General features: G+C 35.1%; 1 protein-coding gene across 5 annotated transcripts in view; it reads left to right on the forward strand.

The window, feature by feature from the left end:
* Window positions 1–24886, forward strand: part of LOC115210633 (protein UBASH3A homolog) — a 279691-nt gene extending 254805 nt beyond the window's left edge. For 4 of the 5 annotated variants that reach the window (XM_036503636.1, XM_036503645.1, XM_036503650.1 and 1 more), the window contains 3 exons: window positions 2408–2500; window positions 6703–6945; window positions 8293–9708. In XM_036503636.1, the coding sequence (XP_036359529.1) occupies window positions 2408–2500; window positions 6703–6945; window positions 8293–8534 (578 nt within the window). In that variant the 3' untranslated portion in view covers window positions 8535–9708. Of the gene's footprint in view, window positions 1–2407; window positions 2501–6702; window positions 6946–8292; window positions 9709–22638 lie in introns of those variants that run through there. The other variant, XM_036503633.1, reaches the window with a different exon arrangement.
* The last annotated feature ends 1615 nt before the right edge of the window (window positions 24887–26501 follow it).

The raw sequence follows: 26501 nt of genomic DNA on the forward strand, positions 1-26501 counted from the left end.
GCCGAGGGTGTCTTGGCATCACTCAGCAAGACTTTTGTTAGCCGCTCTCCAGCCATCTATTTAAAACTGTATACAGCTATGGTACGACCACACTTGGAATTTGCATCATCAGTTTGGAATCCCTATCTTGCTCAGAACATTGACCTCCTGGAATCTGTCCAGAGACGTGCAACCAAACGCATACCCTCCATCAGACACCTACCATATTCTGAGTGCCTTGTTTCCCTGGGCATGGATTCACTGAAGCTCCGGCGTCTAGCGACGGACTTGGTAAACACCCACAAGGTTATCAACCACCTCACCAACAACAACACTGAACACCTTTTTGATCTCCATGTGTCTAACACACGTGGACATGCCTACAAAGTCAGAAAACAACACAGCTCCCATGACTTTCGGAAACATTTTTTCACGCTCAGGGTTGCTGAAGCGTGGAATAAACTGCCTGCGTCAGTTGTTGACTGCCATGACACTGCATCCTTTAAGGCCCTCATGCTTTCCGAAATCCGCCGAAACTACACCTGATTATATATACACTTTAGATGAGTTGTAGTGCACCTGAGCACTGTACACAATTATTATTATTATTATTATTTCGCATTGCTCCAGTTCACTCAGTTGTAAACTGTAAAAAATAACCTTCCAATCAGGGAGGTGTTGGCCTGCATGCATAGTCAGCCGGATGCCATCATTCAAAAGCTAAAACAATGTAAAGTGCACTGTGAGCAGTGATGTATGACAATATCCAATAGTCTGGTCAATCACATGAGCACATGATGTTGTATTCTATCCTCATATCAGCCACTTTACCTATTTGTTTTTATACCAGGAGTTGAGATATCCCAGCAATCACCAGAAACAACTGAAAGGAACAGCCCCAAACTCTGCCCTACAAATATATATCTCCCCATGCGCTGTGGTTGTCATTTTTGGTCCCAACCAAAAGGAAATAACTCCAATGAACTGAAAATAAATTTTTTCTGCTTAAGTTTTTCACTTGATACTTTCTAACCACCCATAGTGAAGAACCCATGTCAGACTATTCCTTTCAGCCTTTTTTTCTGATGATTGCTGGATTTATCTCAAATCCTGGTATGAAACCAAGTGGCAAATTGGTTGATATCAAAGATCAAAATATTTATTTATACCATATCCACCAATATATGAGTGCCTGTTTTTTTTGTAACTCATTGATTTTTAGACAACTTTGTGTGTGTACCTCATATATAGTGTGTATATTTATATAGCAGCCAGATAAGGGGAAGTGGTTTTATGTTTTTACCAGTTTCTAGTACTCCCCTCACTCTGTTATTAGAGTTTGTAGATAATTGTAATGATATTTTAAATATTTAATCAATTATCAGGCGGACCCAAAGCTTCTAAGCTATGATATCAGTGTGAAAATACCAAAATCTGTTAGGAACATCAACTTGCTCTACCGTTCTATGCTGATGTTGATGTAAATGTAAATGTTGTAAATAGAAAACACTCTAGACACGAGGTTGAAGTTATGTATGTATCTCTTTTTGTGTGTGTGTGTGTGTGTGTGTGTGTGTGTGTGTGTGAGAGAGAAAGAGAGAGAGAAATATCAACAAGAATGAATTGTCAATTCAGTTTATCTTATTTGTTACATACCAAAAGAGAAAAAAAAAAAGACCTCTTCCAATCTTGTTGGTAGAATAATGCTGTAATAAGATGAGAGCACATGGTTTGTGAATATAGATTTAAGACAGAACAAAATTCAGCAAAGAATATAACAGTTGTTAATTTATATTAATCAAGGTGTAATGTGTTTTTGAGATATATTTTGTGTTTTCTCAAAGTCACTTGAATAAAGAAATTGTATCAAGATGTATACAAAGAGATAAGTGGAAGCAGAAGTCTTGTTCTTATTCAACTGACAGAAGTGACTTGATCAAAATAATGTCACGTTTGGAGAGTACGGTTGGCAAAAAAAAGAGACTGAGAAGAAACAGTTTAACTAAAGCTGTTGGTCATAACTAAGAGATTAGTTGCAGTGTTTAAATGTAGCACAATCTCTGCTACAATATAACTGATCTCTGTTATAACTAATCTCTATGAAATTGGCCAACATTAAGGCCTTGTACCTGTAAACTCCTTTTCCACTTCTCTATTCCCTATATATTCTGTTTCTAGCCTCAGACCAGGCCACAATGGTGTCCAGTGTTTGTGTTTCAAGTTACATATTGTCCCTTCAATGTTTCCAACTTGAAAACTGAAGATGTTTGGGTTTTTAGTTTATCTCCCTGTTTAAAATAATTCATCTGAAATAAGTTTTTTTTCCTTTTCTTTTTTCTTTTTGTTTTGACAAGGGGGAGATAAATCAGTGTAAATTATGTATTTTTTATTCTGTTTAATTTTGTTGTTTTTTTTTCTTGTGTTGTAGGTGAAGGTTTACGAGATGCTTCAGTGAACTTGTCTCATTTGTATGTCTCTCCAGCTCTACGATGTATTCAAACAGCTCATGAAATTGTTACAGGTATCTAGAATTGATTTCGTTTTATTTTAGTTTAGCTTATTTAAAATTAAAATCAAATTAATATCATCTAATTTGTTAATCCTCTTACTATTTGAATCGAGAGACTGGCTAAAACCAAATGCAGCTTTGTTTTTAGCAGTCTGCTTCAAATGTAAGCTGCCAAAGTATTTAAGGTTTTACATGGACGAGGATTTGGGAGATGTAGAATGGTGGCCTCCACATAATCCTGTTGTTGATGCTAATGGTTTGTGGAAATTTTGCATTGGTAAACATAAATACAGGAACAAATTTTGCTTAGTGAGGTGCAACCCAAGGTTCGAAATTTTTTATTAACGAGGTTGATTTTTTTCAGTCATAATATCAAAAGAAATATAGGTATAGTTATATTAACTATTATTATTATTATTATTATTATTATTATTGAGTGAGAGAGCAGTGCATGCCATCAAAGTGACACTGGGGTAAAATATACGAAGCCCAGTATATCCATCATGACTACCTGTCTGATAAGGGTACACCAGGCACATGCATCACAACCATATGTGCACGACATAGTGATCTCATATCAAGATAAACAGTACATGACCTTGCAGGTGGGGCCCAGCTAGAATTTTATTCTGGTCGAGTAACCCATCCCACTCAAAAGGTCCCTGAATAAGGGACCTTTTATTATTATTATTATTATTATTATTATTATTTAGGTGGCAAGCTGGCAGAATCATTAGCACACTGGACAAAATGCTTAGTAGTATTTTGCCCATCACTATGTTCTGAGTTCAAATTCCACCAAGGTCGACTTTGCCTTTCATTCTTTCTGGGCCGATGAATTAAGTACCAGTGAAACACTGTGGGGGTCAATGTAATTAACTTCTCCCCCTCCCCAAAAATTTCAGACCCTTTGTCTATAGTAGACAGGATTATTATTATTATCATAATTATTATATTTGAACCTCAATCAAACCAGATACATCCAATAATGGAAACATAATGTATCAGAACAGCTCAAGCATGTTTCTACACCCATTCATTTTGGCAAGGTGGATATTCAAAGCATTTTCATTGCCCTACCCAAAATTTTAAGGGCTATGCCTGCACCCAAACCAATGGTGATGTACTATGATTTCACAAATTGTAGGTTTTTGATGTGTTTTCTGTTTTTTACATGACTTTATTCCCATTGCAGCAGAATCTAACAAAGTGTGATAGAAAATGTTTGAAAGTTGGAAGTTTGGACAAGAGTTTAAAGATCCCTACAGCTAAAAAGGAGTGTAGAACATATGGAGTAGGTGGGGCTGGGCCAAGAATATCCTCAATGCTGGAACTTTTAAAAGTTATGCTTCATGAAGGAGACCAGTGCAGTTGTTGCTACATGTCTGGCATCGATCAGCAGCCAACAGATTCTATATCCAAAATATTGGTGCCAGGAGGTTTCTTGATCTCTCTCTCTCTCTCTTTCGACAACTCAATTAGAATTATTGAGTTGTGAGAGCTGAAGTTCCAAAGACCCAGTCTTCAGTGACAGTGATAATAAAATAAATAGAGCTTATCTAGGCTATGAATCTGCATTGCATTTAGTTGGTCTGAGCAGAGTTATTTCCCTTAGTCAATCCATTTTAATGTTTGTGAATGTTTTTCAAAGAATATTAACTTTCATTTTATTTTCCTTTATTTGGAAAGAGAAAATTCCAAGCAATTAGAAACACTATCGTATACAAGATACTATTTTTGTATCTATTGGCATTTCTTTTAAAATAAAACAAAATTTACATTATTTACATTTGACGGATATTTGTCCTCATCTCCACAGCCTTCATCAGGTGTCTTGGGGAAATTTCGAACCTGGGTTCTCATTCCTAAGGTGTTATTCGATGTTGTTGTTGTTGTTATTACTATTATTATTATTATTATTATTATTGTGGAGGCGCGTGGCTTAGTGGTTAGTGTGTCAGCATCATGATCGTAAGATTGTGGTTTCGATTCCTGGACCGGGCTACGTTGTGTTCTTGAGCAAAACGCTTCATTTCACATTGCTCCAGTCCACTCAGCTGGCAAAAATGAGTAATGCTGCAATGGACTGGCGTCCCATCCAGCTGGGGAACACATACGCCATTGAAACCGGGAAACCGGGCCTGGCTAGGCTTTAAAAGGGCGCAAAAATAAAAATTATTATTTTTATCATTATTTTTATCATTATTATTATTATAATTATTATTATTATTCAGGTCACTGCCTGAACTGTATTAAAGTAAAATTTGTTTTAGGAAAAAATTATTGTGGGAATGGATTTGTGGAGCCTTGTGCAGCCTTCTGGCTTCCCTGATCCCTGGTCGAACCGTCCAACCCATGCTAGCATGGAGAACGGACGTTAAACGATGATGATGATGTTCTGTGATGTGAAGCCATGTATCATGGCAACCAAAGTTTTGTTCAGTCTGAGAGGAGAATTATTTTAATAAACGAAAACACAGTCACAGACATTTCATCTCTGTTGTAATGGAATTATATCAGCGATTGGGTCACTTTCGTGGAATGAAAATATCCACACTCCAACAAATAAAAGTAATTTATCAGTTTTTGTTGGGGTCATGGCTAGAAGGGTTCCTCTTTGATGAAATTGCATGAAAAGATTCATTTGGAATCTTTTCATCAAATTAAAATCTTCATTTCTATTTACACTGGAATTTATTAGTTGAACTAAATATTAGTTTCAAATTTTTGCACAAGGCCAGCAATTTTGAGGCAGGGGCAAGTCAGTTATTTCAATCTCTAATACGTGACTAGTATTTATTTTATTGACACCCCCACCCAAGGATGAAAGTGGAAATCAGCCTCAGTGGAATTAGAACTTGGAAGGATTCTGCCACATTATTCTTCAACTAAATATCAACAGCAGTCACAATTTTCAGGGTCTTTAATAAAAAATGTTTAAGTTGTCAAAATATTTAATAAAATGTAATAAAGTTCATGCAATGAAAATTTAGCTAGATTAAAATGATGGAAAAGTCTGTGTGTCACAAGAAATTTACTGTGCATTGATGCAATGTCACACACACACACATCTCTGAGGAAATATCTAGAAGAAAGTATTTCTCTTGAAACAACTTCTTTCCACATCTGAAGATCTTTCCACATCCAAACGTACACAATCGTGTTTCATATAATTGTACACATATATATATAAATAATTGTAACTATTTAATTTATAATGAATTAATAATTAACTCATTATTTTTTACGTGCCACTGGCACAGGTATCACAACTTCAAATGGAAATTGTAGTTAAGATACCAGTGCCGGTGGCATGTAAAAAGCACCATCTGAACGTGGCTGATGCTAGCGCCGCCTTGACATCCAGCTGTAGAAACCCTGCCAAAATTGGCAGGAGTTGGACAGTTTGGCAGGAGCAGGCAAGCCAGAGAGCTGCACTATGCTCCAAGGGTCTGTTTTGGTTTGGTTTCTATGGCTAGTTGTCCTTCCTAACCCCAACCACTTTCACAGAGTGTACTGGGTTCTTTTTACCAGTGCCAGCACCCACAGGGTTACCAAGTAGCTTCTAAGACAAGGACTTCTCAGCTGAGCGAGAGAGAGAGAGAGAGAGAGGAAGCAAAAGATGTGGCCAGGGTAGAGGTCGGAGTATGACGGAGGGACAGGAATAGGTGTCTTATTACAGAGGAGATACTTGAGCCCCATGGTAGGATAAGGAAAGAAAGGGAGATGGGAAAGAATAAGAGAGAGAGATGGAGGGAGGTCCTACTCGGAACATTGGTGGGGTAGTATAAGGTAGCAAGGTGACAAGCTGGCAGAAGCGTTAGCACGCCGGGCAAAATGCTTAGCAGTATTTCGTCTGCCGTTAGGTTCTGATTTCAAATTCCACTGAGGTCGACTTTGCCTTTCATCCTTTCAGGGTTGATTAAATAAGTACCAGTTACGCACTGGGGTTGGTATAATCGACTTAATCCATTTGTCTGTCCTTGTTTGTCTTCTCTGTGTTTAGCCCCTTGTGGGTAGTAAAGAAATAATAGATAGGATAAGGAAAGAATGAGAGATGGGAAAGAATAAGAGAGAGAGATGGAGGAAGGTCCTACTTGGAACAATGGTGGGGTAGTATAAGGTAGCAAAGAGGAGATAGAAGGGATGTTCCATATTATGAATTAATAATTTTTTTTCAGTTGATTAATTTATAATGAATTAATTTCTTGTAGCTCTTGGTCTGAATCTGAAAATCTGTATTGAACCCTCCTTATTCGAATGGCTGGGCTGGTACCAGTTAGGGTTACCAATTTGGTTTACTCCCGATGAACTGATTGACCATGGTTATGCTGTGGATCGAAACTATATTTCCTATATGGTACCCACTCAATTATACCTCGATGAAACGGTGGAGCACTTCTATTCCAGATGTGCAGATTTCACACGTTATATCCTTAAAAAACATGAACATGAAGGTAACCATTTTGTGTTTTATTTTGATTCCATTCTTACTTTTTCTACAAGTCGTCCTGTAAGAAAGTCACATGAAAACATCCTGAATTGATTCTTATTTGGCATTTTACAAAGGTACAGCTTACCTGTAACCATCATCATCACCATCCTCATCACCTTCACTAACTTTTCCTCTTCAGTGACCAGCAGTACAGTTTCACCTGGTGTTATCATCAGCCAGTTTCTCATGTTATTCTCTTGTGGTTTATTGACCTTAACACATCACCATGGAAACAACCTTGTAGTCAAGGGCCTCATTTATATTGAAAGCCTGTTTTAGTGAGGACTTAGTTTCTATCAACAGCACAAAAACTTTGTCACAAAACACATGAAGGAAACAGTCCTCACCTTTTCTCACCTTCTTCAACCATAGACACAACTAAAACCTTCTGTGTCTCTACAAATGCTAACCTCAAAATCTTTGATGACCCCACAGGAGTACGTGATAAAGACTGAGGATTACTTTTCCGACATCTGTATAAGGAAACTGTTTAGATATTCCCTCTGCTTCCCCTCTTATATCACTCTCTTCCATCTTCAATCAAACTTTAGATTGTGTCTATGATTTTCAAGTGTAGTTGTCTTCAATATTTTCTTGAAGACATTTTATAATCAAGATTATCAAACACATCACTGACTCAACATTTCTGTTTCAATATCGTTGTCTTTATATTGTCTTAGTTTTTCACTTCTTTCATTATAACTTGTTGTATTGTTTTATATTGAGTTCTGTCCTCTTCTGCCTCTACTCCCACTCTTCACTATACTTCTACTATCTTACATACAACCAATTCATTAGATGCAGTCACTAATAGCCTTCTAAATGAATTTTCAAAATTTGTTGGCTACCTGGATTTGTCCTGTGATATTCCACAGTTTTTATTTCATTTGACAAAGTAATTATGGCAATATGTTCTACAAGAACAGCTTTAAGTCTCGTTTGAATCTCTTTCGCCTCTCTCCATGTGAAATATTGCCTAATTAGACACCACCCGAAATAATGAAAGAGAGAAAGGGAAGGTTGTAGTCGTTTATATTGACCCTAATACATGACAGGTATTATTGACTGTGGAAGGACAACAGACAAGGTTGATCTCCTTGAGAATCAAACTGACAATATAAAACTGCTCGAGACTATTTGTGTGGGTCTCCACCAATTCTGTCAGTCTCACCAATCTCAATGCTACTAAAGTAAAAAAAATCCTATTTTATTCACATCAATCAAAACCATTCGTCAATCAAAGTTTGATTAATACCATTTCATTATTTTCATTATTTATCTTCTGAAATCTCTTTCTTTTCTCTTTCAGATGTCTGTAATATCTTAATAGTTGGTCATGCTGGTAGTTTAGATGTGTGTACACGCCAGTTACTAGGAAAAGCTCCACGTTCTGTGGGAGGATTTCATGAAATTCTTCCGTACGTTCCATGTTGTTCAATGTGTTGCTGTGTTGAAGATCCTCTCACCAAAAAATGGAGAATGAAGGAACCACCAGTTCCTCCTATCACACATGTAGCCAACAAAAAATATAACTGGAAAACACTAATATAAAAATAAAGTAAGTTCCATATCCTGTAGCACAATGCAAAACGTGTTTCCTTTTTTTTTTTTCCGTAAGAAAACCAAAATGGGTTGATGTTACAGGAATGTGGGTGGGGTGTAATTTTAAAACCAAGTCAATATTTCTATGTTTCGGCTGCTTCGTTTCATGATTTTGGTTTTTGATAATCATGGAAGTTTCCAAGATGAAAATCCCCTAAACAAACATTTGGTTCCCCTGCTCTGTAAACCTTATAAAACGCAATCTATTTTTTAGAAGATTGTCAACACATAAAACTCTGTTTCCTTTGAATTTTATTTTTATTTCTAGATATTTTTTTTTTGTCTTCAAAATTTTAAAATTCTCTTACTCTCTAATTAAACTGATAAAACTTACCATGTAATTAAATTGATTAAACAAATTTGTATGGCCCTCCCCCCATCTTCTAAAATACTCTACAAGTAGGTTCTATATTTAAAATATGATGCCCAACTTTTCCATTGCAGTTCACAAATGGTTTTGTTCTTTGTTGATGAATTAAGAATTCCGTAATTATTAATATTTTTCAAAAAAAATTCCTCAAAAGTTCTGCATTAAATACCTGTAAATAACAGAATGGTGAGAAAGGTTTGGGGCTGAGGTAGCAGCAGATGTGCTTCTTAAACTCTTTACAAAGATACTAACAAAAATGGATTATTATTATTATTATTATTATTATTATTATTATAGTCAATATTTTTATAACATTCTTCTTCACAGTTTATATTTCTTTAATTTTCTCCCTTCGCCTCCTTTTTTCTCCCCTTCATTTATTTGCTCCCTGATAAATCTTTCACTGCTTCATCTTTGTATATATATAAATATTTTTTTTTCCTTTCATTAATATTATTTTATATTCTCTCTTCTCTCTATCCTCCTCCCCTCCCTTGTTAGCAGTGATTTAACACCAATAATTTTAAAGAACACTGCTAAACTGTATTCCTGTCGTCATCATCATCATCATCATTATTATTATCATTATTATTATTATTATTATTATTAACATCGTCATCATCTTAGTAGGCAGCTTTACGTCCAGTGTCATGTCAATATTGACGTCTGTCTGTAAGTTCTGAAGGTTGGATAGGAACAGGTTTGTAACCCTTATATGGATACCTTAGACATTTCATTTCTCTGTTAGATCTACAAACATGGCTGAAGGTAACTCCTCCCTCAATGCGATACACATATTGTGTATCCAGTTGTAAACTCTCAACTGAAATATAACTCTCTTAACATAGTTTAGAAATTCCTGTCAAACATTTCTTTCAGAAAGAATGTTCCATCATTCCGTTGCTTCTCCTCTGCCAAATTCTAAGATATTACTTACAATGGAAGAATCTAAATAATAATAATAATGAAATAATAATAATAATAATGAAATTATTGTATACAGTGCTCAGGTGCACCACAACAAAAAGAAAACAGTTAAGGATTTAATTAACAATTTATACAGGTTCTGGTGAGGATCGAACTCACAACCTCTGCATGTAAAGCAAATGTGATAATCACTACATCATAGAACCTTGCAACTGATTTAGTGTCATAAATGTTTTCGGTTGTATTGACGCTACTCAAAGATTCTTTTGGGTCTTTATGAAGTAAATTTTGAGAGGGCAGTTTTGTTGAGGCCATTCCACCTGAACTCTGCAATATTAATTAAAACAATGGTTAATTAAACATTACGTACTGCAGTTTATAGCAGCAAGCTGTAATTAAATGTTGCTAATTAATCTGTTTCTTGTAATAAACTGTAAAAGTGGAATATATTATTAGAGCCAGGTGATCCGAGCTGCTCCAGAAGGAAGTCTGTTGGTCATTCGCAAAACAATGTGATTGATGAGAAACTAAAGTGATCAGAAACTCTTTTGTTGGCCAGCTGGAGCAATCAGGTCAGTAAAGTTTCAAATTTAATTATTTGAACTTTACATGATTCTTAAATTATTTTTCTAGGTTAGAACAACAATACTCTGTTCTGTTAAATAAATATTGGCAACGAGGCATTTTAACAGATACTACTTATTAAACCGTTGAGATCCTGAGTGTTTGATGCCAGGATACACAGTCCATACCTCTTAATGAAAGATGATACAAATGAAAATGGTAGAGATTGAACACCAACACAATCACCTATAAGTTCGTTAACCAAACAAGACAAAGTCATTAGCTATTATCTAGATATCCAGTGTTTTGTCATTTCGGTCCTCATACTTGCTTATTTCTATCTCTGTGGTCATTAAATATCTATCTGGTAACAGCCTGTCTCAGATTAGGAGTTTTGCTTAAAAACCTTGCTTCATTTCAATATATAACTAGACTACACTGAATGCTAAAACATATATGTGTTTAACTGATGTCTGTGTATCTGTGTAAATACACACACACACACTTTACACCATGATAGGAACATGTCAGTTCATGTTACTGTTAAGTTTCAAAATCACTCAACACAATTCACTGCTTATCATGCTACATGGTTGGTTATATACATGTTTCACTCACCGAAGCAGATGAGCCAACCACATGTGGTAAGTATTCAACTGCTCTTTAACATGTGACCCAGTACAACCTGTCACATGGTTGGGTCGTTGGCGACTAAACTGGCAACCCTACCAAGCTTTCTTGGTGAGGAGGGTGATTGTTGGACACCCTGCGGGACGAAAAATAAGACCCGTCAAAGGGTGGAGGAACTACTGTGTAGACAATGGCCAATTCAACAAGTACCTTATCGCGGTGAAGTGCCTGTGTGCTCCATTGACCCAGAGAGTTATGCTGGAGGGAGAGAAATCTTCAGGCAGGTCTTACCATTCCAGGTGGGTTGAAGGGTAGGAGATAGACAAAACCTTAACCATTAGAGGAGTAAACTTCAGTGACAAAGCGTTGGCAGTAGGGTGTGGATTTAGTTATTAGCAGGGGACCCAACAGGTCAGATTCCTGGCTTTGAACTAACAGGATGTCATGCAGAGGATCTTGAATACAAGACAATGGATGAGACCTTAATATTCCTAGTTAGATGGAAACTACGGGACCACATAGAGCAGCACCCATGACTCCTATAGTCAGTGGCGAACTGGATCTAAAAATATTGGTTACCAGGAGACTAAGAGGGTCCATCCAAAACTACAAGGGGCCCCACCCACAACTACAATGCTATTGTTTAAATTTTTTTTTGTTTTGTTAAAAGTATTCTTTTCAACTGTCTACATACACAGCCAGGCTGAAATAATTAATGCATTCTTCCAGGAGTGAATAAAAAATTCTGAAACTTGAGGGGATAGGCCCCCTTAGATACTAACATGGGCCCCCATATATGGATTCTAATGATGCAGGGGCCCACTTGCCATTGGGCAATCTGGCAACCTGGCCAGTCCACCACTACCTATAGTATGCACAACTGAAACCCCAAGGGTGTCCTGTGGGACGATCTAGATAGACAGATAGAAAAATAGATAGATCGATTGACTACTTTCAGTGGCTTTGATTCATTTTAAAAACTAATAGTAACACAGATTGATAATTTACTATACAAGCAAGCCGAAACTTCAAAGCCACTGTCAAACCTTTCTTTGTAAAAAGTTGACATATATACATGAATGATCTATGAATATAATAAATATAGATCCAAAAATATGTATATATGATTGTATCTACGTATGCCTCTATATGAGTGAATATATATCTGTATATATATGTGTGTATATATCTAAGTACATATGTATATAAATATATGTAGATGTATATACCTATGTATGTATGTAGAGAAAAGGAAAGAGAGAGAGAAGATACTCCTCTGGTTTTTCCTGTAAATAAGTTTGTTCTTTTTCCTTATTTTCTAAGAAAAATCAGTCATAGCAACCAGTGGGTGATGTCATTGGACAGTTATGATGTCATACACATTATGTAGTCCTGTAAGATCTGTCTCAGTAAGATCTATCATAGTGAACACTCTATGACAGTGTCTGCTTGTCGTAATTGTTTCCTTTTGTGTCTTGCTCACTCATTATTCACAATTTACTCTGACCAAATTCTAAAAGCACTCAAACCACATCGTCTACCCCCTTCCCCCCCCCATTAAACCCATTCTCTCTACTCCCTCCACACCATTAAACACTGTCTCAACATACATTTTTATCATTTATCAGTATTTTTGTTTGACTTATTCAATTTTATTGGGTTTTTTTTTTTTACTTCAAAATACCAAACTGGTTTTCATTTTTTTCTGTTAAAAATATTTCCTTGTTAAAATCTATCTCTGTTAAAACATGAATAAAATCCATCTTTTCTCACTTTTAAAACGACTTAAAATCTACTTTTTTATTTTCTTATTTGTTTTATTTTGTATTTTGTTTCAAGTCACTCCTCATTTTCTTTATTTATTTCATTATTCATTTGGTATAATTTGTGTTGTTTTTTTTTTAAATAATACATTAAAATTTTTAAAATATTACTTAAGCTACTTTTATTTGTATTTACACACACACACACACACACACATTCATATTTACATCTGTTTTTCCATGCTAGCATGGGTCAGATGAATATATTAGTGAAGTATTACTTTCCAGCTGGACGCTCTTCCCGTCATTAACTCTTGCCTGTTTTTCATATAAGAGATCTATTTCACACAGCTTTGAAGACACAAAGCCAGCAGAAGATCTGCTGACAAGTGAAACGACAGCAACCTCAGCAACTGTGGGTCCGAGATTTCCAGAAGTGCAAACGTAAACACACACACACGAAACAGGCTTCTTTCAGATTGTGTCTCCTAAATCCACTATTAGATATTTCTACTTGTAGACATTATCAGATTCAGAACGCAGTGTGTGTGTGTGCATGAAATCATTGTTTCACATCTACTTTCCATGCTGGCATGGGTTAGGAGGGTCATGACAACTGAAGTCCCTCCTGTTTTACATTTGACGGATATTTGTCCTCATCTTGTTTGTTGTTAACACAGCATTTTGATTGATATACCCTCCAGCCTTTATCAGGTGTCTTGGGGAAATTTCGAACCTGGGTTCTCATTCCTAAGGTATTTTTCGATGTTATTATTATTATTCAGGTCACTGCCTGGAATCGATCTTGGAATCTTAGGGTTAGTAGCCTGTACTACTACTACTAATAATAATGATAATAATAATAACATTGAAAAATACCTTAGGAATGAGAACCCAGGCTCTAAGTTTCCCCAAGACACCTGAAGAAGGCTGGAGGGTATATCAGCCGAAACATGTTAACAACAATCAAGATAAGGACAAATATTCGTCAAATGTAAATAATAAACATACATACATATCATGTGGTCAACCAGCCTATTAGATGTTGTTATACATTGCTGGTCACAATGTATAAGCAGATGATGATGATGATGATTAGAAATGCTATCACTTCCTTTTCTGGAGTTTAGAAAATAAGTTTTAACAGCAAACCTAGTCCTGTTGTATCATTTAACTTTATGAGAATTTCAAATTAATCAATAATATTCCGAATTAAACTAATCCAATGAAATGGCAGAGCCATTAGCAGAATAAGCAAAATCTTTTGCAGCTTTTCATGTCTTTACATTCCGAGTTCAAATTCCACTGAGGTTGTCTTTGGCTTTCGTCCTTTCTGGGTCAACAAAATAAGTACCAGTTGAGCACTGGGGTTGACTTACAACCCCAACTCTTCCTCGAAACTGCTGGCCTTGTGCCAAAATTTGAAACCAGTGTAGTAAACGGAGACTAAGATTGATAAATTTTCTGGGAGTTCCATATTTTTTACGGGCAAAATATTTGACTCAATAAATATAGGTGAGGCTGCATGGTAAGAAGTTTGCTTGTTGACCACAAGGTTCCGGGTTCAGTCCCACGCTGTGGCAACTTGGGCAAGTGTCTTCTATTATAGCCTCAGGCCAAACCAAAGCCTTGTGAGTGGATTTGGTCGATGGAAACAGAAAGAAGCCTGTTGTGTATATGTGTGTGTTTGTTTGTCCCCCTACACACACACTGCTTGACAAGAGGTGTTGGTTGGTTTACATCCCTGTTGTTCAGCAAAAGAACTAATAGAATAACGACCAGGATTATGAAAATAACTCCTGTGATCTGTTTGACTCGATTCCCTTCAAGGTGGTGCTCCAGCATGGCTGCTGCAGTCTCATGATTAAAAGAGGAATCCTTTATTTTCTTTCATGTTTTGCATCCAACAATTTGTCTCAGTTACCAATATTGGTTTGCTTAATTCTTCTGTATTCTAAACAATGGCCTGTTGCAGAGCTTCAATTCTTGCCACCAATTTCCTCCAAATATACAAAAACACTTTGAACGAAATATTTCAACCATTTTTTCAGGCGGTTCAGTGGTTGATGCTCATTAGCAGGTAATGGTCTCTTTGTATTTTATTTAATAAATATATTTCTTCTTTTATCATTTGTTTTAGTCTTGACACTGTGGCCATGCTGGGGCACTGCCTTGAAGAAAATTTAGTCAAAGGAAACAACCCCAGTACTTATTTTTCTTTAAAAAAAAAGAAGGCTGGTACTTATCAGTCTCTTTTGCCAAACCACTAAGTTACAGTGACATAAATACACCAACACTGGTTGTCAGACAGGAGGGGAGGGGACACACACAGAGATATGCACTTGTGTGTGTGTATACACATACATATATATACACAACAGGCTTCTTTCAGTTTCCATCTACCAAATCTATTCACAAGACTTTGGTCAATCCAAGACCATAATACAAGATGCTTGCCCAAGGTGCCACACAAAGGGACTGAACCCAGAACCATGTGGTTAGGAAGCAAGCTTCTTACCACACAGCCACACCTGCGCCTATGTTTGTTTAACATTTCATAAGTATTTAACTAAACTACAATTTCTTATCATCCTCAGCAGTTTCAACCTAAAGATTCGTGTAGTCTGCAAATGGCAGACATTAAAATCTTCGCACCATCCATTCGCATCTTTTTATCCTTAAAGTTAAGAACCTGTTGGAAGTTTTATGTTGCTTTTCACTAATTCAAATTCCATTAAAAAATATCGTCTAACCATCCAACCCATGCCAGCATGGAATGCGGACGTTAAACGATGATGATGTACCAGTTATGTACTGAATTCCATCCAGTCAGCCACACCCAGCCTTGTGTAGTTTTGTACCATTGTAAGGAATTCTTGCTGAGGCACTGTCCTTGAAAGTCTGCAGACTGATTTGGTTTAAAGGCTTCAGTACAACAATGGATGTTGCAGTGTGGAGATGGAATTCCTCAGACATTTTGCAAAGGGAAAATATGCTGACATCTTTTATAGAAACAGAAATATCAAAATATTAAACTCAGATGTTTTTGGAAGAAGAAGACTTGAAATTTTCTTTAAGAAACCAGATTTTCTTCTTTCATTATTCCATTTGCCATTGTTTAATGGTAGATTAACAAAATCGTTAAAGCATCAGACGAAATGTATTGCAATATTTGATAAGTGTTGCCCAACCACATGGTTCTTGGTTCAGTCCCATGAGTGGATTTGGTAGGCAGAAACTGAAAGAAGCCTGTCGTGTGTATGTATATATATATTTATATATATATATATATATATAACACAAAGTAAGTTAGGGGTTATGGGTGTAACCCACTAAGGGATAGTATTTATCCAATATACTGTTGGTAATGTACCCAGATTCTTAATACATAAATGTTTTTAACTGCAATGCAATTAACTCATTCATTGTATTAAACGGGTGAAGGTAAAGAAATATTTTTACCATTAATTTATAATGCAAATAAGAAAATGGAGAAACAATTTAGTTGGTTCATCAGCTTTCAGATATTAGAATGTTGAATTATTTATTCATTTAACAAAAATGAGAATCTTAATAGCATACATATATACATTATAATTCAATACATATAAGATAAAAATACAATTATAAAAATCATAAAATAAATTATTGAAATCATTAAAATCACTCCTTACAGCTGTTTCAGCCTATGGATAAAAATAGGGGTTTTTTTGCCTATAGTTGTCAATTATATTGAGGTTGTAGGCATTTAAAAATAGGGTACTTATATATATAACCCCTCCTTCCCACATTATGCTTGACTGCCAGTGTATTGTTGTGTTTACATTTCCCCTAACTTGGTTCATAAAAACAGACTGATAGAATTACTACCAAGCTGGGGCATGGAATTCTTTGCAAAATATCCTGTGCCCCAGCATGGCCACAGTCTCATGACTGAAACAAATCAAAGATAGAAGACAAAGATGACTCTTTACATTTTCTGAGTTCAAATCCTGCTGAGATTAACTCTCTTTCATCTCTGGTGTTAGTAAAATAAGTACCAGTCATGTACTGGGGTTCAGTGCAATCAATCAACTCCCTTCTCTCAAATTTTGGGCCCTGTTCTTATATTGGAAATAATACTTGCAGATCTTGTGGTGTCTTGGGAGGGTCATTACACCAATAATAATAATAACACATGCATTGGTACAATATGACTTCTTTATTGTTAGTTAATCGTTTAAATATCTAACCAACCAATTGACTAACAATAAAGAAGTGATATTGAACCAGTGTGTGTGTTATTATTACTGGCATAATGACCCTCCCAAGGCATAACAAAATTTGCTTCAACACACGAATTCTCATCAAAAACGAAATGCTTGCAGAGTTTCTCTCAAAGACTGATTTATTATTTCATAAAAGACAGCACCATCAGGAAGTTTGATTTCATCTTTCTAGATTCTCCTATTCGTTGTGACTGATTTTGTCCTTTATGTCTCCCTGAATCATTGAAATACATACCAGTAATACATTGGGAGCCATTCATCTGGAAACTAGTGTGTGTATAAAACAGATATCAAGGCTTACAGAGTTATAAAAGATTGCGGCATTGGATTTCAAAAGTTCTAACCAAGTGGTAACATTTCTGACAAGTTGGCAGAATCATTAGAAGAACACCAGACAAAATGCTTTGCAGTGTTTTGTCCATCTCTGTGTTCTGAGTTCAAATGCTTCCAAGGTTGACTTAGTCTTTCATCCTTTGGGAATTACTAAGTACCAGTTGAATACTAGGGTTGATATAATCAACTTAACAGCTTCCCTGTAATTGCTAGCTTTGCGCCAAGATTGGAAGCTAATATTTCCTGTGAGTCTGTTTACTCTTTTTGGATACAAATTACTGAGAACTGGCTTCTCTTTCTTTCTTCTTATTGGAGAGAGACAAACAAAATTTATTTTTACCTGGAATAAACTTTATCAAACAAGTTTTCTGAGAAACTCTTGTGTTTGGAGGTGTTGACTTGTTGCAATGGCTCTGAGGATGATTTCGATAGGAATCGTTTGAAAGAAGGTTCTGGTATTTTAGTTTCAAAGATTTTTCAATGGAAATTTCATAAGAATTTCTCTGCACTTTTAAATTTTTGTTTCAAAATTAAAAAATAACAGCAAAATTATTGACATTTTCAAATGTAGCAACATGTCAATTCGTTCTTAGTTTCTTTGTGTTCACATTGTTTTGGAAAGTTCAAAAGCTTACTCACACACACACACACACACACACACACACACACACTTCATGAAAGAACGTTTTCCAGTTGTAGTTGATGTTATGATAATGATGATGATGATACCAAACTATACAAGCCAAAACTGTCATAGTCCTTTTTTTCCATTATATTTATGCCACTGTTATATAATATTATTATTATTATTATTATTATTCTTTTTATTTATTTTACTGAAATTCTTTTCATTTGTTGAAAATTGCTTTCCTTTTATTATCTTTTAGCAATTGTTTTTGTTTACATTTCAAATTATTTTGGGTGAAATATCAAAATAAATTCTTCATTTTTCAACATTTAGATTTTAATGATTCAGACATTGCATTCAGTCCTTAGGCAAGGCTCTCACCTCTCCATATTTAATGTTTCATGATTAAAATGTTAATAAGTTGCAGAAAAAAAAAACATTTCTTTTTAGTGTTAGTTTTGTAAAGAAAAGTTGTGGTTTGAAGGAGGAGAAATGAGTTTTGACCTTTACTGGACACCACACACCCCTGCCCAGACACTGAGGTTTGGTTTGAACAACATTTACAATTTCTGCATAAAAACAGGAAGATTCCAGAGGAAACGGTACCTAACAGCAGCACCATTTCATAGATGTAAGTTGTACCCCATTGTAGGTCCATGTTAATGTATGTGGTGCAGCTGTCAGCTGGACTCCTGTGGTACTCTAGTGCTAGCCTAATGTAGGTGTGTATGGTCTCTGTAGAATCGGCCATCATTCTTTGGCACCTGACTCCAGTCCCGTCTTTGGATCACTTCAATGCAGAGTGTCATCTGCTCAATAATCAGAATAAATAATCACCCATCAGGACCATTTCTGATCCTATACTTGGTCTGTATCTACTGATGGCTTTTGAGCCATTACTGTGGAAACTAGAGGACAAGATATTTTGTGACAGAGATTCCTGCACTGAGCAGAGGTGGTCAACTTTTGTTAGGCACACCTTTCCACGGCTCAAGTTTGGGCATTTGGCATCTGGAATACCATCATGTGTTCACCAATCTCTAGCAGTTGGGGTCAGTGGAACTTAGTGTCAATCAGGCAGAATCGGTGGAGCATTGGCCAAAATATTCTGTGCTGCTTGCTTTGGTTTTTATTTTGGTTGGTTTTTTTGTGTTTTGAGTTCAAATCCCACTGGTTCATCAGTTTTTATTTTGTTTTGTGTGTGTGTGTGTTTTGAGTTCAAATTCCATTGGTTCATTGGTGTATTAGACAAAATTACTTTTTGTGGTTCTTTACATTCTGAGTTCAAATCCAACCAGACTCAACTTGTCCCTTCATCTTTTACCAATCAAATTCCAAGGTCAGTTTGTCTTCCCCCTCCCCTCAAGATTGCTGGCCTTGTGCCATGATTAATACAAATTATCATCATCATCATCATCTTATTTTTAATCAGTTTTCCTTCATTTTTTTCCTTATTTTCTTATTTTATTTCTTTTCTTTAGGTTTTATGCTGTTTTAAACCAAAACTTTAATTCAAAATTAACACATTTTTTAAATTATTAATTTCAAATTCTGCATAAACTTTTTCTATCACTGTTTTCAGAATTATTGTGCTTCATTTTTTTTTTCTGTTTCATTTTTTCCTATTTATAATATTCAAATCTGTTTAATTTAATCAAAACTAAGAATTGGAAAATATAATGACTTAACAATATTCTTCAAGTGCTCTGATATTTATTTTTACTTTAATTATAAAAATGTGTTATTGTTAAATGCTCCACCAATTTTATTTTATTTATTTTTTTCTAGAAATACAAACTTAAAACGATTCATCAAATGTATAAAAATGTATAAAAAAACATGATAAGTAAAATTGGAACATTTTATAGTTTTCTTCAATTTTACCACAATTGTTCCTGTTGATTGTAGCCTAACTTTTAATTCTTTATTTTTTAAAGGTCCATTATGATCAAAATAATTTGGCATTGGTTTTCATGTTTTGTCAACACTGTAAAAGTTTACAATTTAATTTTTAAAAATTGGTGATGAAAAAATGCAAAAAAAAAAACAAAACAAAATGGCTGAAGATTGAAGTTGATGTGATCCAGATGATATCTATAGAATAATGCTTAACAATTGGTTAAAACATGGCTCCACAGTTTGATACTTGTTTTATATTTTTTATTCAGATGAAGTCTATTCTGCTCAAACTTCACTTTTAGTTTTCACCTCCTTCCCTTATATGAGAAATAAAATAAATGTTTAAGTTGATGAAGTATCGGACTAACTGCTTCAGATCCATCAACAGTTCAGCTCTACCACATAGCCATTTCATTTTGATCTGGGATAGATCGTGTATTTTACACTCTGACATTCATTTAGTTGATGGAAATCGATACATGATCTGAAATTGTCTGATATTCCATCTATTAATTAGAGTGCTACTAATTATCAAATGATATGTAATTGATTAAATCTTCCTGGAGCTGTTGGAATTAGAAACAGGATATTCTCAAATTGATTGAGGTTACAACTATGTACACTATATTCTGTAACTGACTAGCAACTCATTCAAAGAAAGATATTACTAACATTAGTATTGCTACTGAAAATGCAACTGGACTCTGCAAGATGTGGATAACAACAGTATTTTCTAACCATCTGTCGCCATTCCAAAGAATTGTCTGTTCTGATTCATCACTAATAATAATAATAATAATAGTAATAATAATATTTTCATAAAACTTTTATGAAAGGACACATGTCAAATTAATCATCATCCTATGATGATGACATGTCAAGCTAATGAGTGGTTTTCACAAATGAAAATATTTACTGCTGAAGAGTTATTTAGAATAATAAAAATTAAAATAGGGTCTCTTCATGTAAATCGTACACACACACACACACACACACATACATATTTATAAATACATTCATTTACATTTATGAATGCATATATGTGTGTGTGTATAACTCTTACATTATGATTGTACACACACACACAAATATATATGTGTGTGTGTATATATATATATGTGTGTGTGTATATATATATGTGTGTGTATATATATATATATATGTGTGTATATATATATGTGTGTATATATATATGTGTGTGTATATATATATATATATGTGTGTATATATATATATGTGTGTATATATATATGCATACATATATATTTGTGTATGTGTGTGTACTATCATACTGTAAGAGTTGTAAATATATTAAGGTATTTTTTCCATAGTTCAAACTTTACCTGATATTGAACTTAAAATAGTGTGTAGAGTGAATAGACAATAATTCCATGAGAAGTTGAGTTTTGAGCTCAGCTGAGCAACTCATATGTTGTTGTTGTTGCTGTCGTCGTCATCATCATCATCTTTATTGTTCCAACATGCACTTCTCTATGCTTGACATGAACCAGATGGAAATCATTGCCCTTTCTGTCACCAACCCTTATTTGTTTCCATTCCTCACCATGGCTGGACATGTTTCCATGCAAGAATGAAAATTTACAAAAATGGCTTGCAGATGTGATGCTGCTGCTCATTTACAGCCATCACATATCAAGACTAGGAAACTCAAGCTCACACACACACACACACACACACACACACACACACACACACACACACAAACCTATACATATTCATCCATGTATCTATCTCATCATCATCATCATTTGACATCTGTTTTCCGTGCTGGCATGGGCTGGCAACCCAGAGAGCTGCACCAGGCTCCATTTGTTTGTCTGTTTTGGCATGGTTTCTACAGCTAGGTGCCCTTCCTAATGCCAACCACTTTACAGAGTATACTCGGTGCTTCTGGCTTGGCACCAACAGCAATGAAGTCACTTGCAAGACAAAGAGTGGGGAGTGGTATTGAAGTGGTGGGGGGGGGGGTAATTCTATTGCTATTATAGAAGACCCTTGCCTGAGGTGTCACACAATGGCACTGCAACCCCTGTCATGCCTGCAGCTGTGTGGCTCAGTAGCTCTCTTCAAAACCTCACCATTAGGGGTTCAGTCCCACTGCATCAACACTGTTGGTTACCTCCTTCAGCCATGGGTTGACCAATTCCTTGTAAGGGAAAATGGTAACGGAAGAAGCCTGTCCTGTGTGTGTGGCTGTGCATTTCCACCTCATCATGATAGGTTTGCATGAGGATGGACACAAGAACATCATCATTCTTGCAGATGGAGTAATTCATTTGCTATTCACTGTAAAAACATATGTGGGTTTCTTGAAACAAAAGCCTCACCAGTTGTACAAAACAAAGAAAGGGCTGGGGTCGATTCATTCGACTAAAATCCTTCAAGGCAGTTCCCCAGCATGGCCCCACTCTAATGACTGGAACAAGTAAAAGATAAATATATATATAAACCACACACACACACACACACACACACACACCACACACACACACACACACAGTGGTTTGTTTAGTCATGTTTACATCTGATTTTTCATGATAGCTTGGTTAGACAGACATGGTGTTCAGGTATTTTTTTTACAGCCAGATGCCTTTTCTGATGCTAACACTTACCTATATTTCAAGTAAGGGATTTTTTTTATTCTCCACAGTTTCAAAGGGATGAAGTGAGTAGACAAGCCATTGACAACACAACACTGAATGACATTCAAATAAACAAGCGCAGATGTATATCCAGGCACACATGCATGTGTGGATGCACACACACACACTTATATGCAGTCATATTATATGCATATATATATATATGTGTGTGTGTGTGTGTTGTACTAATTTGCTGGAACTATTACTCATATGTTTAATACAAAATTGGATGTTTCGTTTTAAATTTCCATAACAAAAATTTTCTCTTCCTGTTTTTTATTTTCTTTGGGATTTTCTTAAATTATATTTTATTTATTTATTCCATTTTTCCATTTCCCTCTAAACTTCTACTTTGTGTTGCAAAATTGGTAAAAAATTTTCATTGAAGAACATGTCTGGTATTATTCCATAACTTCTTGCCATATTCATGTATTTGGTAGCTAAAACTGCTTCACCGTAATTTTTACAAGAGAAAGGTTTCTCTTTGTTTTGTCAAAATATTCTATCCAATTTCTTCTCTTTTCTTAAATTTGATGCCAACCAAATTGTTTTTGTTATTTACCTTGCAATTCCATCCAAAGTGTTGAACCAGAAAAAGATGAGATCCCAAATGTAGAAATATTGTTGATTCCTTGTAAATAAAATGATAACTTGTATGCTTGTTAGATATTATCTGCTCAAGGAGGGCTCACTGTCGACACATCACAACCGTTTTTAGTTTTTATGATTTCAGTTCAAAACTTTGAACTTTATCAAACACAAAAGAAGAAAAAAAAAAGAAAACCATTTTAATTAGCACTTGTTAACAAAGGCAATCCATTATTTCTTTATTATGAATTGTTTTCAACAGTTTTAATTAACGAGTTTTATTTATCTGTGTTCTAGAAGAGCTGTTTTTGATTTAAAGAAAAATAAAAGATTATTTATTTGAATATTTCAGTTTTATTTTGACTTCAGTAACGTTGAATCACCAAGCATAAACATTTTGTTATTTTCCTCTTCATTTTTCTTTTCTCTGTTTGACTAATTGACAAATATATCTATTTAATCCTAACCCTGAATAATTATCTTAATTAAAAAATATTCTATTATCTGAACAGTCTGAAAAGTAGAAATATATTACAAGTTTTTGTTTGTTTTACTCTCTAATTGCAAAATATTCTCTTGCATGTCTCATATTCTTGATTCCCCCACACACAAACACTTATCGCGGTGCTATTACATCATAACAGAGAAATGAAATCATGATAACTGCTTTCAAACATGTTTCTTTCAATATCAACTTAGAGACATTACTTTAAGTTTTTTCTTTGGTTCTATTACATTAACACACACACACACACACACACACACGCACACGTTCTTATGTCAAGTTATATAAGAAAAACAAGGTAACATGAAATGGAAGGATTACCCAGTATTTTTTAGTAGAGAACACATTCAGTAAACTTTTAAAGGAAAATTGCTGACAGTAACTTCAAAGTTTCAGTTTGCTTGCTTTCATCAGACTCTTATGAAGGCAAGCTAGTTGAAACTTTGAAGTCACTGTCAACCGTTTCTTTGTAAAAGTTAACACACACACACACACACATATGTATATAAGCAAACAAAATGGGAGAGTTAGGAAACAAGAAGAGTTTTAATAATTCCGTAGAGGTTACAGCTGTTTCATAATCCACTCAGAATTATATCATCAATTTCAATGTAGAGATATATATAAACACACATGGAATATATATATATATATATATATTATACACAAACAGACAATGCATCCATATGCATATAATGATATGGTGATGATGTAGAGAAGAAAGAAGACTACAGCCACAGACCATATGAGGAAGAATGCCTCAAAGACTCTGCAGATATTAGTATAATAGTGATTCATGATGTGGAATGGATAGAATAATAGAGAAATTAATAAGGCAGATGGTAATTAATCAAAAAACAAGACAAAACAACAAAGTCCGTGAAAAATGGAGATTTGCACATAGCAAATCATTTACCTGACAAGGACACCTCCAAAATCAAATACATCCACACACTCTCTCTCGCTCCTTTTCTCTCTCTACTTCTCTCTCCCTTTCACTTTCTATCTCCTCTCTCTCTCTACTTCACTGTCTGTCTTCTCCCTACTTCTCTCTCTCTCTCTCTCTCCCTAAATGGACAGTGGAGAGATGATGCTGTTCTCATTTCAAATGTCCCTGATGATGGAACCATTTAAATCTAAAACATATTCCACCAAAAAAAAAAGGGGGGGGGCCGCTGCTGCTTTGCAATTCTTATCCTTTGTATTTAAAATCATGGACATTTGGAGTTGCAAAGTTTGTATTTTTGATGCCAGAGTCAAATGGTGAATTCTGAAACTGCAGATTATTTAGAACATTCGCAGATCTCTTGTACAAGTCACCTAAAACCTGCAGCTCAACCAGACGTGTTGATATTGGTGAACCCCATTGACACAGTGGATTGTTGTGACAATAAGGAGGATTCACTTCCCATGCAGAGTGTTTCAGATATCTTCTTACACTCCAACCTTGTTAGGGTTTAAAGTCAACACTATGAAACACTAGTGAAACACTTGTTAATGATACACTTCTCCCACTGCTTGCAGTGGTCAGCTGATCTACTCCATATTACTTATTTCTAACTAGGTTAATGACCAGGGTTTAGTATGTTGGCCCCAAATGGACACAGTACAGTGCTAATAGTAGTTGTAGTGGGACGGGGGTGGGGGGTATGTGCTGTAACAACACATCACTGCATCCATCATTTGTTGGTGATTTCCTACAACCCCTGGCAGATGATACTGTTGCACCGCTCAGGCAACAACTCTCCAACCTGTGGGTTTATCATGAGTAGTTGTTGCTGGTGAAGGTTTTACATGGTCACAGTGCAAATCCTACCCCAACCTCTTTTATGACAAGGGAAATATTGGGTCCATTCTTTGACATGCTGGTCCCCACACAGCATTTCAGCAATGTGAAATGCAGTGTTTTTCTCAAGAGCATAATATACTGCCTTGTCTGGAAAACGAACCCACAAACTTCTAATCAGGACTGCAGCACCCTAAACACTAAGCTATGCACCTTCACACTGCTAGTCATTGCAGCCAATCCTTTAAGCAGTCAGTTCCACCATCTTGGTTGCAATTATTATTTCATGAGCTTTTAACTCTAAAAACTCGTTAGCTCTTCTCTAATGAACAAAGTTATGTAAGGAATCACCAACATTAATTGCTATTTTATTATAAGACAAACACACTTTGAAACTATTTCTAACATAATTCAGTTAATTGGTTAATTAGAGAGTGGGGTGGGATAGGAGGAGAAACCATTTTAACTGTGATTTAATTTCAAAAATAAATTTTACAGATTAATTAGTTTTGATATTTAAATGAAAGTACATGTTAAATATAAGATGATTTTGCATATATAAATGTTTTTTATAAGCTAATAATGATAATGATAATAATAATGATAATTAATAATTAGTTACTATTTATTGGCAGGTTTTATGTTGTGGTATTTCAATGGTGTTTACTGGGCTGACAATCATAGTTTTCTTATTTATTATATTATAATAATCTGTTGTTTTTTTTTTGTTGTTTTTTTTTTTTTTTTGTTTTTGGTTTTCTTTTATTAGAAAATAAATTCTAGAGAAAGAAGCTTTTTTTGTTCTGAAATGTATTTAAAAAGAGGAAAGATATCTAGCCATTCCTTCATGAAAAGTTTGTTTCACTAAATGCTCTACTAAATATTATTAAAATCATGATAAAATACGATAATCTTATATTTATGTAACTTTTCAGTCAAACTATTTTTCTGCCATATTTTGGTTTTTCAAAACAAAGAAAAAACGTTTCTAA

The sequence above is a fragment of the Octopus sinensis genome, linkage group LG1 (assembly GCF_006345805.1).
Source record: "Octopus sinensis linkage group LG1, ASM634580v1, whole genome shotgun sequence".
NCBI lineage: Eukaryota > Metazoa > Mollusca > Cephalopoda > Octopoda > Octopodidae > Octopus > Octopus sinensis.